The sequence below is a fragment of the Heloderma suspectum genome, chromosome 2 (assembly GCF_057233095.1).
Source record: "Heloderma suspectum isolate Gila_16-S chromosome 2, 16-S_ref, whole genome shotgun sequence".
NCBI classification, from domain to species: domain Eukaryota; kingdom Metazoa; phylum Chordata; class Lepidosauria; order Squamata; family Helodermatidae; genus Heloderma; species Heloderma suspectum.
The window spans coordinates 344,395,589-344,411,094 of record NC_139459.1 but is presented as its reverse complement, the minus strand read 5'-3'; the positions used below and the strand labels follow the sequence as shown (position 1 = coordinate 344,411,094).

General features: G+C 46.1%; 1 protein-coding gene and 1 long non-coding RNA gene across 2 annotated transcripts in view; one reads left to right on the top strand and one right to left on the bottom strand.

Annotated features, from left to right (window-relative positions):
* Positions 1 to 1,103, bottom strand: part of LOC146355318 (uncharacterized) — a 25,461-nt gene extending 24,358 nt beyond the window's left edge. Inside the window, exons 1-2 of the long non-coding RNA XR_014787151.1 lie at positions 1,044 to 1,103; positions 895 to 957 (exon numbers count right to left, since the gene is read on the bottom strand). This is a non-coding gene — a long non-coding RNA (uncharacterized LOC146355318). The remainder of the gene's footprint in view (positions 1 to 894; positions 958 to 1,043) is intronic.
* Positions 1 to 15,506, top strand: part of LOC146355317 (C-type lectin domain family 2 member D-like) — a 17,818-nt gene extending 2,312 nt beyond the window's left edge. The window contains exons 2-7 of the mRNA XM_084830459.1: positions 902 to 971; positions 3,709 to 3,799; positions 7,321 to 7,407; positions 10,426 to 10,631; positions 11,583 to 11,680; positions 15,331 to 15,506. Of these exons, the coding sequence (XP_084686585.1) occupies positions 3,781 to 3,799; positions 7,321 to 7,407; positions 10,426 to 10,631; positions 11,583 to 11,680; positions 15,331 to 15,448 (528 nt within the window). The 5' untranslated portion in view covers positions 902 to 971; positions 3,709 to 3,780 and the 3' untranslated portion in view covers positions 15,449 to 15,506. The remainder of the gene's footprint in view (positions 1 to 901; positions 972 to 3,708; positions 3,800 to 7,320; positions 7,408 to 10,425; positions 10,632 to 11,582; positions 11,681 to 15,330) is intronic.

The following is a 15,506-nucleotide window of genomic DNA, read 5'->3' as shown; positions in this document are numbered from 1 at the left end:
TGTTAAGTAATAAAATTGTGGCTTGAGTTTACCTAACCTTCTGTATCGTCGTCTCCCTATTTTGGAGTTTGGTTGTAAAGCAGCATTTGAAAAGGCCATTTACAGGGCAATCCTATATACACGTACTGGGAAGGAGGTTCCATGGAGTACAATGGGGCATACTCCTGGGTAAGTGTGTACAGGATTGCAGCCTTTTTTTTTTTAATTGCTTTATATATGTTTGTGTGTCATCGTCCCCCACCTCATATCACAAAGTTATCTGGGCATCTTATAATAAACATAAAAATAACAGGCTCAAATCCTGCACACACTCACCTGGCAATTCGACCCATTGACTGCAATAGGATTTACTTAGTAGACATGTATAAGATTGTGCTGTTAAATACAAAATGGAACACTTCGCTTCTCCAATTCTTCCACCCTTCACTGGCCAAAGGTGTCCTTGCTGCTTCCTTATTAAAAGACGCTGCCCTTTTTCCCTTGGAATATTGTTGGAAACTAGATTTGGGTTCTAGTTCCCACTCGGCCAAGAAGCTCACTGGGTGACTTCAGGCCAGTCACTGACAGGGTTCACATGATTGTCGTGGCTCAACAAGACAACCTGCGGCACCCATGGGTGCCCGGGTGCCCCTTCAAGCAGCAATTGCCGCTTGTCGCGCTGTGCGCAGCCTGCAGCAAGGTGGGTTGTTGGTTAAAAAATCACATGCGCTGGCTGGTTTGTTAACCATGCCAACTACCCACCCTTGCCAGGTTTGCATGACATAACGAGATACGGTCACGGTCCGAATATTCCAAGTGGCCGCCCACATGATGCGGCAGCCCCTACGGGGAAATTAACCCACGATGCGCTATCCTGACGTGTGAACCAGCCCACTAACTTTCACCCTAACCTACCTCACAGGGCTGTTGCGAGGATGAAATGGAGAGGAGGAGGATCTTGTATGCCGCCTTGGGCTCCTTGGAGGAAAAAGGTGGGGATATAAATGTAACAAATAAATCCATGAGCTTCTCCCCACGTCCCAGGCACACTCGTAGAAACCCACCAAATCCGGCCGCTTGGCTAGCCTTGCAGAACGTGGGTTGGCAATACACCCGGAAATGGTGATGAGAACAGACAGTATTTGAACTGTGTGGGTGGATGTGATTGAGTACTTTCAAAAGACAGAGCCAGAGACAGAACACAGGGAGGGGTGAGTGGCTGGTTGCTGAGAGCCAGCAGCCCAGAAAGCAGAGGTGAGCGCAAAGCTGTTTATGTGAGAGAACTGAGCATCTGGTTTGCTCCGAGCTCGCTGAGCGGCTTTGGGTTTGGGAAGGAAACCTCCGCTTCCTCCCTGGGCACAAACAATGGCGTCACAACGGCACGCCTCGCCCATTAGATTGCGGCCAAAAGCTGAATCCCAGGGGCAGATGAATTCTAATATGCATATTTGAATGGGGTTTTAAATTTATGCATTGTTAGCTATATTTATGATAGTGAGGCACAGATTGTAGTGAGAATTATAATTAATGATTAAGTTACCCTAAGTAGCGCAATATATCTGGAGTAATAGCAGTTAGTCATATCCCAGATAGGGGTATGATGCATAGTAGAATTGCCATAAACAGAGATAAAACAGACATGATCCTCTTCTTGGGGAAAGACAATGGGAAAGACAATTTGCCTGGCACAGCTGGATTAAACAAGGGTTATTAACGCTCAAGTGACCAATGATGGCCTGGGTTTGCATGACACACCACAACCCCCAAATGGGATTTGCGTATTCAGAATGGCAGCTGGGTGCACCACAATTGTCCAGCCACCCACGTTGTGCGAACCAAGTCTAGAGCTGCTTGGCAGAGTGCAAGTGTTGTATGCAGATGTTCCCAGGTCCCATATCTGGCATCTCCTGCCTGAAGCCTTGGAGAGCTACGACTAGTCAGTGCACTGAGCTGGGTGGACCAAAGGCATGAAATGGTATAGAGAAGCTTCCTATGTTCATGTTTGTATTATCCCACAACTAGCCACAGCCCCTTCCATCAGGCCACCTAAACTGTTTCCATTCCAGACGGGCGGTCGCTCATCCAACTACGGACCGGGGCCGACCCTGCTTAGCTTCCGAGATCAGACAAGCACGCGCACATCCAGCCCTTTGCTTGTTACTGAGGAAATGTTGAGTGCTGAGGAAGCTACGCGATCAGTAGCTGGAAGACGACACAGGGCTGTCGAGAGCTGTGACTGGACAGGAGGAAAATACAAACACCGTCGTATATGGACAGGCAGGGGAGGGGACTACGACCAGATATGGTAGCGAAGGCGGAAAGTCAGAGCACATTAAGGGGAGATACCAGGATATCAGGGTATTGAAAGCGGGAAAACGGAAGCTGGAAATTCCGGTTCCAATTTGAGGCGGGTATTGTATAGCGTGAAAGATGGGTGGTGAAACCTCATTGGAAGTTAAAAAAACCGTAAGTGTAGATCGGCCCTTTGATGATGTTCAAGCTCAGCCTTGATTGGCAAAACCTAAGGACTCTTAACACTGAATTCCTGATAAGAACTGATGCTGAGCTGAATGGCTTGACAAGACCCCTACCACCCTCGGCCCAGTGAATTGCTATTTAGGGCACAATCCTATACATATTTAAATATTTAAAAAGCCCTACAACACACAGAATTCCCCAGACAGCATGGCTGTCTGGTGAATGCTGAGAGTTGTAGGATTTTTTTCTGTGTAAACGTGCATAGGATTGCACCCTTAATTAAAGCTATGTGTTTTAGGTATGGTCCACTATGGTCCATAGGAATACTTTGGCACTGTCCACATGTCCCATACATAACATCGCATTGTTCTGATCTGCATTCATTACATGTGGAGTGACTCCCGCCACATTTTGGTTCTATACTTACAACCACTAAAGCAGGTTAGTGATGGCAATTACAGAACAAAAATGCAGTAGGGGGGCTTTAAGCCTTTACACCCCCCAACCCTGCTGTGGTCCCAATCCAAATTGCAGCTCCTGTACCCCCTATTTGTTTTAAGGTAACTATTCATGCAATTGCTAATGGTGTGAATGGTGTCATGTTATATCTAGTCTAGCCATCTGTATATGCAGTTTTACCCCAGCCTAGTTTTCCTTTGACTCTTCCTTTCTTTAACTTTAACTCTTTCCTGCATTGAGCAGGGGGATGGACTTGATGGCCTTGTAGGCCCCTTCCAACCCTACTATTCTATGATTCTAACTGCTGGTGTCCAACCCCACATTCTTCTTCCGGTCCTTTCTCTTCAGCCTACTGTCAACTTTCCCCCATTTCCTTTAACTCCCCCGGTTTCTTAGCCCATTTGCTTTGCTTTCCTCTCAGAGCAGACAGCCCATCCCGCTCTTAAGCATAGTGCAGTTTCTTCACAGCCCCCCTCCCTTTTTGGTGTGGTCTACACAAGCAGCAGAATGAGGTGGCAGAGTTCTGTGGTTCTAGAATGGCCTGTGCTGCTGAGCAGGTGGGGGCTCTTTTTTTAATGCTCCCCTATAGGAAAGACTTGCTGCAAATACAACACTTGCACAGCAAGAGAGCTTTGGGTAGAATGCTGGCAGGTACATTTTCAGCTGACCACCTACTCTTTGAGGCAAACTTCCTTGGACTTGTGGGGTCTGACTGAGCAAAGAAAAACAAAGACGGTTCTTCATGTTATTGTCCCATTTGATTAAATCTGTTTTGTGTTTGTTACATCTCAGGTACACAGCTGGAGATGCATTTGCCCAGAAATACTAACGGGAGTCCCAGGTTTTAGGAATGCTGGGTGAGCCATGGAGCAAGGAGACAGAGGTCAGTGGCAGTTCAATTAGGGCTTCTCCACATGGGGCTTTTATCCTGTGATTGTCACGATTCCCTTAGCCCCCATTTCACTTCAGTGCCCAAACATACACAGACGCGAGGCTTCAGTCTACAGCTTTTAATCCATTTCTTCACAGGGTCATACAGATGCAAATTCTCAGAGAAACTCTCTGTCTATCAGGAATGCCTTCAAGGGATCCAAATGGAATTTACGAGAGTTGCCCGCCATTTGAAGAGGGAGGTGGTCTCACTAGCCTAACTTAAGTGGGGGAGGTCCCTCTCTTCTCGTGAGGCCTCTAAGCACAGCTTCTCATACAAGGCCAATCGTGCAGACCGTCTAAGTTCCACCCCTGCCTTCTCTCTCTTTGCTCTGCATCTGTTAGGTCAACCTTCTGTTCACTGCCTCTCACGGTGTGTGTGTGTGTGGAGGGTGCCTAGTTACCTTGGCTGCAGACCTCCCCTTGGCTGCAGACCTCTAGTCATGTGTCTAGTTACCCAGAAGGCTTTTCTTGACTTGAGCCAGGCCTGGCTTCAGCACCCAGTATAGTGGGACAAATGCTTGGGCCTATGGAGGGCCCACCAAAATTTAAGGGCCAAGCACTGAAAGGAAAAATGTCAGACTGGGCAGCTACAGTGGCCACCATCTACCACCACACACAAAATGCCTCTGGGCCATAACATAAGGCCAATTTTCATGACACAGAACTAATTCTGGGTTAATTAACCCTCATTTAGCCACAGTATGTCTCGGGTGTGTGCAGCTGGCATTTTGAATATTTAACCTCCAATCAGGGTTTGCGGTATGTCATCTGAACCCTGCCATTGTCAGTTAATCAAGGGTTAAACAACCCACAGTTAACCCTCGATTAGTAGTTGGGTTAACTGTGGGTTGTTTAGCCCTCAATTAACCCAGAATGGGCTGGTTCAGACAACAGCTGTCAACCCCCAGTTAGAAGATGTATGCTGCACACACGGTTAATTAACCCTCAATTAGCTGCCATGTCATGTGAACCAGGTCATAGCATTGCTACATTGGGGGTGGAACCCTAAGACATTTGGTGAAAAGTAGATAACAGCTACAGTTGCCTGGCCCAATACGTTACCTTTCAGTGCCAAGCCCTTAAAGGAGGGAGGTGGGGATTTGTATCAGAGCCACCACCTCCACAAAGCACCCCTGGGTCCCCTGACAGCTTAGCAAGGGTGGGTTGGTAATTGTGCCACAGCCTGCGCACCCTTTTCCTGCCTTTCAAGGGCCTGGTGCTGAGAGAAACAACAGACCACATGGCTAGAGTGGTCTTGCCCTGCTGCTTGTTCCTCCCACTGCCCACCTATACCATCCAGTAAGCTCGCTGGAGTGGGGGGCATGCTGCTCACCAGGGTGGTGCTTCTTGGGGGCAGAGGGCTCCTTGGGCAGGGGCCCCTCAAATCTGGTACCAGGTTTGACTTGAGCGCCAATTCCCCGAGCTGATCCATCTGTCCATTCTGTGGTCACCTCTTTCCTTTCCAATTCCAGATGGGTAGCAATGATGCCACCAAAGTATGGCATGTGTTTGCAGCTAACATCTGCTCCATCTAAATATGTTCTAAGGCGGCAGCGCCCTGGGTTTCAAAGACTGTTCGGGGCATTGAATCTGTGCCTTGGAGGCAATTGTTTCAACTCTTTCCTAGTGCTGCCTAACGTTGTGTCTGTGCTGGCACATCTCTCGTTTCATCCTTCCTTATCCTGGTTGGTTCCTCTGCAAGGGTTGTGTGTCTGTGGGCGGGGGAGAGCTCAACCCACACTACAAGGTGCAGCACAGGAATTGCCTCTATGTGCTCCAGCATACTGCTGTGCTGGGATGCGTATTCACAAGTTGGTCCACTGGATTTCGAGGTTCCAGCCTGCTACTTCACATGGCAGCCTGGAAGGAACCCTTCCTCATGAGCAGACAGCTTTTTGCTTCTTGAGTTTCACTCTTGGACCACAGGAAGAACTAGAGTCATGGTTTTGTCCCCCCTAAGCCCCTCCTTCATATGAAATAGTTAGTTTGGCAGTTGAATTAACAATCCAAGTTGTTTGCTGAGAGTGGATTAGGATTTAGGGAGCAGGCCTTGCCTGCCATTTTCAAGCACCAAGTTTGCTGGGAACAGTATTCCTCATGGGACATCCACCCATTACAAAGAACACTAAAGAGGTAGTGATTACTTGGAAATGATGCCCCTCTACATGTAACGTGTACTTTGCCCCCCTTGTGGCTTCTCCTGTCTATACAGGTAACCAGATCTTAGGGATGGCAGAGAATTCCGCCACGGATCTCGGAATTCTGTGGCGGAATGGCCTCCCCCCCCGCCCCCCCGGGGATCCCCCCCCGGGACGAGACTTACTTGGGGCGGATCTTCTGGGTAGCAGCAGCTCCGGCAGCTGGTCTTCCGACCAGCTGCTGCCACTGCCATTTGCAGTCTTGTCGGGTTTGTTTGTGTGTTTTTTTTACAAGACGTGATAGGCTACGTAAAGACGTACGTAGCCTATCACGTCTGGCTTAAAAAAAACCAAATGTGTATGCAAATGGCGGTGGCTACAGCCGCCGCCATTTGCGTTCCTTATTTTGGGCCGTCTTAGTCTACGTATTTATGTAGACTAAGACGGCCAAAAATAAGGAACGCAAATGGCAGCAACCGTAGCCGCCGTCATTTGCGTATGCGCGTTTTTGTTTTTAAGCCAGACGTGATAGGCTATGTAAGTCTTTACGTAGCCTATCATGGCTGACTACAGGGACGCAAATGGCGGTGGCTACGGCTGCCGCCATTTGCGTCCCTGCTAGCCAGCGGCCGGATGTCCGGCTGGTGGCGGAGCCAGCCAGCGGCTCTGCGGAATCCCCGTGGAGCGGAGCCGGCCAACAAAGATTCCGGGGGGAGGGACGGAGCGCCTCCCCCGCCCCAGCGGAACCTGGCGGAGCCAGGTAAGGGGAGTTTTGTACATCCCTACCAGATCCGCTCTTGCAGCTGCAATGGCTCCTATTTCTATAAAAATGATCATTTGCACCATACTATGCAATCCCTTTCAAGCTTTTTGGATGTCATATCACAGAAATGTGGACAAACATACCTAGTGAGGTACGTTGGATACTGCCGTCTTCCCCAACATCCAGATGTTTTGGACTACAACATTCTTGACCACTGGCCATGCTGTCTGGGGCTGATGGAAGTCCAAATGTCATGGGGGGCGACAGGTTAGGGGAGGCTGGGGTATTGACTTTCACAGAGAGATCAGCCACAACTTCACATCCTCTTGCAATGGCTGTGGCGGTGGCAGATTGCTTCAACTGCAGCCTTCATGCTCCCCTGCAGGTGAATCTAGGCTCTCTAAAATATTACTATTAGATTACCAGTAGCAACTGTAATGCAGGAGTGCCCCCTTTTTTCGTTGTAGCATCTCTCACGCATACATTAAGAACTCTAAGTTCTCTTAGTGCTTCATTGAATCAGGCTGACAAACTCTTGACTTTGGCTATTCTTTTTTCCTTGTGCTCTAGCATGCTGCAAGGACTTCAAACACCTGAAAATTGCCCTAGCTGTTGTCTCTCTTTTCATGATCATCTTTGGCATAGGCTTTGTAGTAGGTAAGTTGCCCAAGCATTGATGTTACTTTCCTCAACTTTCTCCTGGAGCTGATGTAGCTGCACAGCTTAAGTCAGCAGGTTGAAACCTTACTGTCTAGGTTTGCTTATTGTCGGGGTTTCAGGTACTGTAGCATCAAAGAACTTTGCCAAAGCAGTGCCTCAGTCACCCCAATCCCTGTAAAAATATGGACTGAGGGCCAAAAGTGGCCATGACACGAAAGATCTCTGATCAGAATTTCCACTGTGTATGTGTGTGAGAGAGAGTTACTAATTTAACAGTCCCACCTGAAGGCTTCAAACACTGTGAAACTGAAACTCTGGGAGCGTTTAACTCTTTCCTCCTGTGCCATTTCCTTGCTCTAAATCTCTCCCTCCCCTCACCCCCATATACACGGTTGCTGAATTGTATGGGATTCAACACAGAAGTAAAACAATGTAGTTTGACTTTAGTGCTCTGGCCTTGAATCTAATGCAAAGTGGGCAGATTGAGGTCTGGGAATATGGAGCTTTTTTTATTTTACAGACGTTCAAGAGAGGGAGCTTGTCTGTACATCTGCCTTTTCCCAAATGGCAAACTATACAAAAGAAGTGTAATGACACTGTGACAGCAATGTTTTGTTAAGAAAAGCAGCCCTGGAATGAGTAATTCTGAGCTAGAATTTAGAGGACACACTTACCACTTTCTCTACCTGCTGTTTCCCTACCTGCTGTTTTTTCTTTTCTTTACAATTTAATTACTATTATGAAGCTAGAAAGAGAACAGAAATAGAAATACAGTATAGAAATATTCCATAATCCAATAATTCAAATACACAGAGCTGCCCCAGTTATGCCAAAAGGAGCATGTGTCCAATGGTAATAGTAAAGAGGTGTGCAGGTGAGAAGTGTAACCTCCCTACAGCTTGTCTGGACTGCTTTCCTCCTTAGCTGAGCTCCAGTACTGGAAAGTGTGATCAGCTGGGTAAAAAGTGCTCAGGGAGAAGGGTTGCAGGAGGATTAAACTCTCCTCATCTTGCTTTTAAAATCACACTCCCACCCTCTCTATGTGATTTGGGCAAATCAGCATATAAACCAGGGATCCCTAACCTTTTTGGGTCAGTGGGTGCATTTGGAATTTTGAGAGTGGCTTTGTACACTCTCACAAAGTGGCTGCCATGGTGGGGGGGTGCCCATTCATAAAATAGCTGCCATGGTTGTGGTGCAGGGTGCCCATTCACAAAGTGGCTGCCATGGTTGCCATAGCTGGTCACACACAACCCTAATTTCCCATAAGGCAAACTGGTGAGACTAAAAGGAAAGTAACTTGCCCAAGAACCTAAATACAGAGGTGTGGTCCGAGCTGAGCTCCAAAACACAAAACCACTCTTTGGAACCCAAATAAAGGTGGTGCTGGAGGGTAGCACTCTGCTTTGCAGCATGACAGCCTCCCAGTTTTTTGATAAAAAATAAGAAATAAAAATCCGGAGGGGCAGGGAGCTCTTGGGTGGGCACACTGGTCCCCACGTTGAACACCCCAGCTTTAAATAGACAGAGCAGCTACCATCACATCTGCCTTACCCACTCCAGGGTGTCTCCATGTTCACTGATGGATAATTCAACTGAGGCTTGAGGACCAAGTCATGTGTGTCCCCTGAATGCCAAGTACACACACCACATATCTCAGTTTCAATTGCCAGCTGCACACATGCTATGCATCAACACCTCTTCAGACTCCCCCTCCTGGATTCTCCTTCCTTTGGGCTTTCTTCACATGGAGCTTTTATCCTGTGATTGAGATTGCTCCTTCATGGAAGTTTGCAGGCTCTGTACTTGACACCATCAACCTCCAAGGCAGATCCTGCACTAAACACCCTTTGTTCCATTTTTAAATAGATTGCAGATAATGAGCCATCAAATTACCCCGTTGTGTTCCGCTTGAATTTCCTCTATGAAAAGAGGAAAAGTGGCAAGAGGAATGAGATCAATGAAAGATATTGGAAGACTCAGATACTGGGAGAAGGAGGGGGAAAGGGGAGGGGGGAAAGGAAGTCATTGTGATCCTGTATTTAAAACAGAAGCAGAAAGCCCCCTTTTAAATGCAGGATTTTAGGCTGGTGTAGGGATGCCCTTGGTCTCACAATTAGAGGGGAGGGGGGGATTAACAAGCTCCCAGTTCCACTTGCTTCTGTTCTGCCCTGTTCAGCTTTGGGCATCTCTACACTAGCCTAAAATCCTGCTTCCCCTTTAAATGCAGGATCACAACTCCCCTTTTCACCCGCTTCCTTTTCACAGAGGAAACTGAAGGGGAACACAATGGGGCAATTTGATAGCTCATTATCTGCGATCTATTTAAAAATAGAACAAAGAGCATTTAGTGCAAGAGCTGCTTTGGATGATCACGGTCTCATGTACAGAGCCCTCAAACTTCCGTGAAGGAGCAATCTCAATCACAGGAGAAAAGCTCAGTGTGAAGAAAGTCTTTTGTCTCCCAGCAGTGGAGTAAAGGCCTGAGCTGTCTCCTCCCCAGCCTCCCAGCCACATGCATCTATGTAATGCTGCAACCAGCACCGTTTTGGGAGAGTTCCTTGACTTCTTGCAATAACTTAATGGCCTTCCTGTAGATGGGGTGTGTGTGTGTGTGTGTGTGTGTGTGTGTACACGCGCGCATGCGCACGTGGAATCACTGGCTCCATGGCAATGGGGCTGCACTCTGGTAATTCACTCAAGGGGGTCACACATGACTTCCCACCCTGTAGCGGGGTGGTGGTGTTTTCCTCTTGCCACCCAAGATGGCAGGTGGAGAGAATAGGGAACTGCCTCACATGGGCCATAACCGTGCAATTTTAGACACATACATTGTAAAGAGGCAGGTGGCTGAAAAAACATGCATTGCAACAGATTATCTCCCCCCCCCCAAAAAAAATGTGTTTGAAGATGGCTTGAGGTAGATAGCTAGGCCCTACTCTGATTCAGCCTGACAACCCCAATTTTTGTTTATGCTTCTTGCTGGGGGTGGAATAAGATGCTAATTCTCTGTAGCTTTTTCAGTTGTAGCAATGAAATCCAAGCAGCCAAGCCGTGATTCTGTTTCCCCAGCACCCTCTAATTCGTGTTGCCCAAGTGGCTGGATTGGGTCTCAAGGGAGGTGCTATTACCTTTCAAAGGAAGAAAAGGACTGGGACTCTAGTCAGAGCTTTTGCTCTTCATTTAATGCTTCACTGGCTACGGTTGAAAATGAGGAAAAGGTGAGAAGTGCAAGTATTTTGTCTGTCATAGGCTGCTGGTCCTTTTGTACAGAACAGGGGTCCCCAGTGCAGAGCCTGTGAAAGGGTCCCCAACACGGTGCCCATGGGCGCGCGCGCGCACACACGCACACTTTAAATATACATGCATGGATTTGTATGAAATGCATACAACTTTCTAGCAATTATACATGCATTGCAAGAAAAGTGGACAAAATATCCAAATAAGTATCCATTTGAAAGTGGCATCTATATGCCACCCTTTCTAATACTGAAAGCGTTGTGAAGTCCTCAATCCATTGCATTACATGAGGTGTTTATCCTTCCAATGTTGTAATAGCAGTCTTAGCTGTCAAAAGGGTGCAGAGAATCCATTTACGCTGACCATTTGCTAATTTCCATGAAGCAAGTAATATACAATAGCGCTTACATCAGTGAATATTAGACTGTTGCAGTACAAAAATTTTGTGTAATATCCTCCCCACAAAAAGAAGCAACTACTGGACATTCCCAAAACATATGTTTAAAAGAAGCATTAGCTGTCTTGCACCACCAGCAATTAGCCAAACTAGCCAATCCGTTATTTAAAAGATGTTGCAGTGTCAATAGACATGAAGCAAACGTTTTGCTGAATAAGATGCAGCTTAGACATGAAAGGTAGATGCTAAAATGGCAATCCACTGATTAGGTGTTTTGTGGTGGTGCCCACAGCAGTATGTCAGATTCTCAACTGCGCCCACAGGGGGCCCTGGTGTAGAGCTATTGGTGCTTTACTGATCATGCTCAGCCATTATGCAGCATGAAGAAACAGAAGGCTATATTAGTGATGAATCAGGGCTCAGCAAGCAACAGGAAAATGTTTTCTCAATGCAGAATCAGGGAATATTCAAAACATATGATCATGGACGCTAAGGAAGCTACATGTTTTCTCATAATCTCTTCCGGCCTTTCAAGGATTTCTTGATGCGTCTCAAAGGCAAGGACATCTTTTGGATTGGCATCAGGAGAGACCCTGGTCAGCCCTGGAAAGGACCACATGGAGAAAATGCAATGTGAGTCCGTCTCCTCTTTCCCTTTTGGTTTTCAATCCTGAGTTTCAGAATGGAATGTCTCCCACAGGTAGCTGTGCATATCATTGTTTATGGAACTGGTTGTCCTTTCACTCAGAAGCGTAATTTTGAACAAACTATCATGATTCATCTGAAGTTGAGGGTTAGAATGAATTGCAATATAGTTGAAATACTGAATATGAAGCACATTGGGTTTCTCCAGGTGAATTCACACACTGTGCCTATCATACAGCAGCCTTCCCCAACATGACCTCCAAATATTTTGATTTCAGCTCCCATCAGTCCCAGTCAACTTGGCCAATGGTAAGGAATGCTTGGATTTGTAGTCCAAAATACCTAGAGCAGGGGTGGGCAATATGCAGCCCGTGGGCAATATGCAGCCCCCACCCCACAGTGTGGCCCTGACATGCTGCTTAAATTTGGAAGCATGGCAGCAAAATCTTTGGCACGTTTGTTACTGAATTTCAGCAGCAAAGTACAACAGAGGCTTAAAAGGGACAAATTTAGCTTGTTTTTAACTACCGGTGTTTTTACTGGTGGTACATTGGCAGAAGTGCAGCCCACAGGGAGGTGGAAACTGGCACCCAAACCCCCAAATTAGTCCATCCCTGATCTAGAACACACCAGGTTGGGTGAGGTAGATATAGGATAATTGCAGTTACTGTGAAGGTAGATTTATGTTGTGCAGGGTGTGTGTTTTTCACCAGCTGTCCAGTTTTCCTGGCTAGCTTAGCCATGTCAGATGAAGCCACCAACATCAGCTCTTAGAAAATACCTGGAAAAAGCACACAAGTTAATCAAAGATAAAGCAAACCATGAGCATACAATGAGTTCTAAATTAGGTCTTGGATCATCTTTGACTGATGGTTTAACAAACTGTTTTTAGACATATGCTGTCTCTGTATTATCTGTTTATATGGTTTTTATATAAATGCCTTTCTTTTTTTGTACTTTGTATAATGCGTTTTAATTATTTTTAATTTTTGTGAAGTCCTCACAGAGCTTTGGCTATGGGGTGGTATAGAAATATAATAAATGAAAATGGAATGAACATGTCAGGGATTGAGGTACATGACAGCATTCAAAGAATCTTCATGGCATCAGAATCATTTTTTTAAAATCGTTGCCGTTCCTTCAAACACCATCTAAAATGGTATTTGGTGTTAAAGAAAATTAAGAATGATGTGGACCTGGGATGTTTCTAGATGAGGATTTATTGTGCAATCTCACTGCCTCATTCACTGCCTAAAAATCTAAGATAGATAAGATGGAATAACTGCATGTCTTGTTTGTTACCGCTAGGAGCCCTCTGTCTGAAAGCACCCATCATGAGCTTCCCATAGGCTTTTAAACAACTAGCTAAAGCAACTATCAAGAAAAAGCTTGTCAGTGGATATGCCTGCCTTTATTGATGATTCCACATTAAAACTTATTGTCACAAGACCAAATTTGATAAATGTGGTCATATAAACTGCTCTCTTTTGCAAATTGCTTTCTCTGAGTGTCAGGTTATTACTTTAGTCACCCCACAATCATAGTAAAAAAGTCTTCCCAGGCTAAAAAGTATTAAAGAAATTATTACCACTCATGTCCGGTTTGTGGGTTTCCCATTTGGGGTATCTGGTTAGCAAGAACGCTGCACCAAATAGGCCTTTCGCTGATTGATCATGGCTATTCTTGAGACAAGGTGGCTTGGGCTGCAGTCCTATGCACACTTGCTTGGAAATAAGTCTAACTGAACTCAGTAGGATATTACCTCTGAGGAGATACACACAGGACTGTGCTATTGGCTTTTTGGTTGTCTTTTTTAGCCTCCTACTATTATAAAACCTGAAAAGGCCATTCCTTACCAAACCAACACAATTAGTCCTGTCCTTATCAAATTCCACATGGAGAATCTTCTCAGGGGTGGTTTTAAAATCTAGCTAAATTACATAGAATTCTGATCAAGAATGGCTGAGTTTATACCATTCTTTGAAAATGCATTGACATCTGAAGGTCATACACACAGAGAGAGAAGCTTACGTTTCTCCTTTTGGCAATTTTGATGTAAAAATGGAAATGTGCTGTAGGGGTCTCCCATTTGCTGATTTAAATATAGGAAGCTGCCTTATTCCCTGTAGTCTAAATTGCTGTTAAAGGCACAAGAGGATGGGAAGGTAATTACCCTAACAGAAAAAAATGTGCCAGGTGGGGAAGGGACATAGGAAGCTGTGCTATAACAGGTCAGACTGTTTTTCCATCTTGCCCAGTATTGTTTGCTCTGGCTGGCAGTGGCTCTCCAGAGTCCCAAGCAGATATTTTTCACTTCACCTGCTACATGTTCATTTTAACTAGAGATGCCAGGGATTGAACCTGGGACCCTCTGCATGCTCTACCACTGATGGTCCCTTCCCTTTGGTGAAAATGTAGTTCGGAAGTTACAATGTTTTTAAGTTCCTGTTTTAACTGACAAGTGGGGCTTAACTCTTCTCTTAAATATTTCTAGGATAAATTACTGAATCGGACATGGCGTGTATAGTGAAGTTGACACTGGAAGACTGGGCTGTCAGTGTTGAACTGACACAGCATCCCATATGCTGTTTGAATGCAGAGACATGTCTAGCCTAACGTAGTGGGCAGATTTTAAGTAACCAAGTAGGCCTCTATAATGGGCAGCTTTTTAGTGGGTCTCTCAAACAAGCTAATTGGAGCCCAGCAAGTACAGACACAGCTACATGATCTCATCCTCTGAGATAAGAATGCTGTTCTACTCTCCCATGAGAAACGAGAGCCCTCCCCACACACCCCATTCTCCAGAGAAGGGAGTGATTTTCTCACGACAGGCTGTGAAACTTAGAAGAGACACCTATCATATCCAGCAGGCTGGTTTTGCTCTTTGGCCTCGTGTGGCACAGAATGGTAGGTGGCAGTATTGCAACCGAAACTCTCCCCACGACCTGAGTTTGATCCCAGCAGAAGCTGGGTCTCAGGTAGCTGGCTCAGGTCGACTCAGCCGTCCATCCTTCCGAGGTGGGTAAAATGAGTACCCAGCTTGCTGGGGGAAAGGTAGTCACAACGGGGGAAGGCAATGGCAAACCACCTCGCTATAGTCTGCCATGAAAACTCCAGCAAAAGCGGCATCCCTCTAGGAGTCAGCAATGACTCGGTGCTTGCACAAGAGGAGCCTTTCCTTTTCCTCATTCCAAGGGGGAACATGCATGCTACCAGCCTGGAGAAATGCCTGTGTGCTGTGGGGACCCCCGTACACAATCAGCAGTGATGACGGACTGCTTCTGTCAGCTGAAGGGACGCGAGAGTTATCTTTGCATTTCTTTCTGCATCCATTTATCATCCGTGTAATCAATAAGCTGTTAATCTGACACATATATGACTGTCTCACTTTGATGATCCCTGAATCTGTTTTGACTGGGATCTAAGTAAATCAGGATCCCAAAATCCTTAGTGGGAAAACAGGCTTCTGGCCAAGGGCTCAAATCCCATCCTCATAAGATACGTCACTGGGATTTTACTATGCGTATGTGTTTCCAGTTCTTGAATAACTGAACTCCAGTTCCCCAAGATGTCGAGATACCTATTTCTTGCTGTTCTGGAAACATTTGGCCCTTGCTTGACTCCAGCTTGTGTTTCAGGTTGGAGGTCCTTGGAGATGGAGGAGATTGCGCATATTTAAATGATGAAGCCAAAGCCAGTTCCTCAAGGTGCAACATAGAATATCATTGGATCTGCAGCAAAGCTGATGCTTCATAAAATCGCAATGATTGAGAGGCAGCTAAGTATTATACCCTTTAAAATAAAGATGAGATAT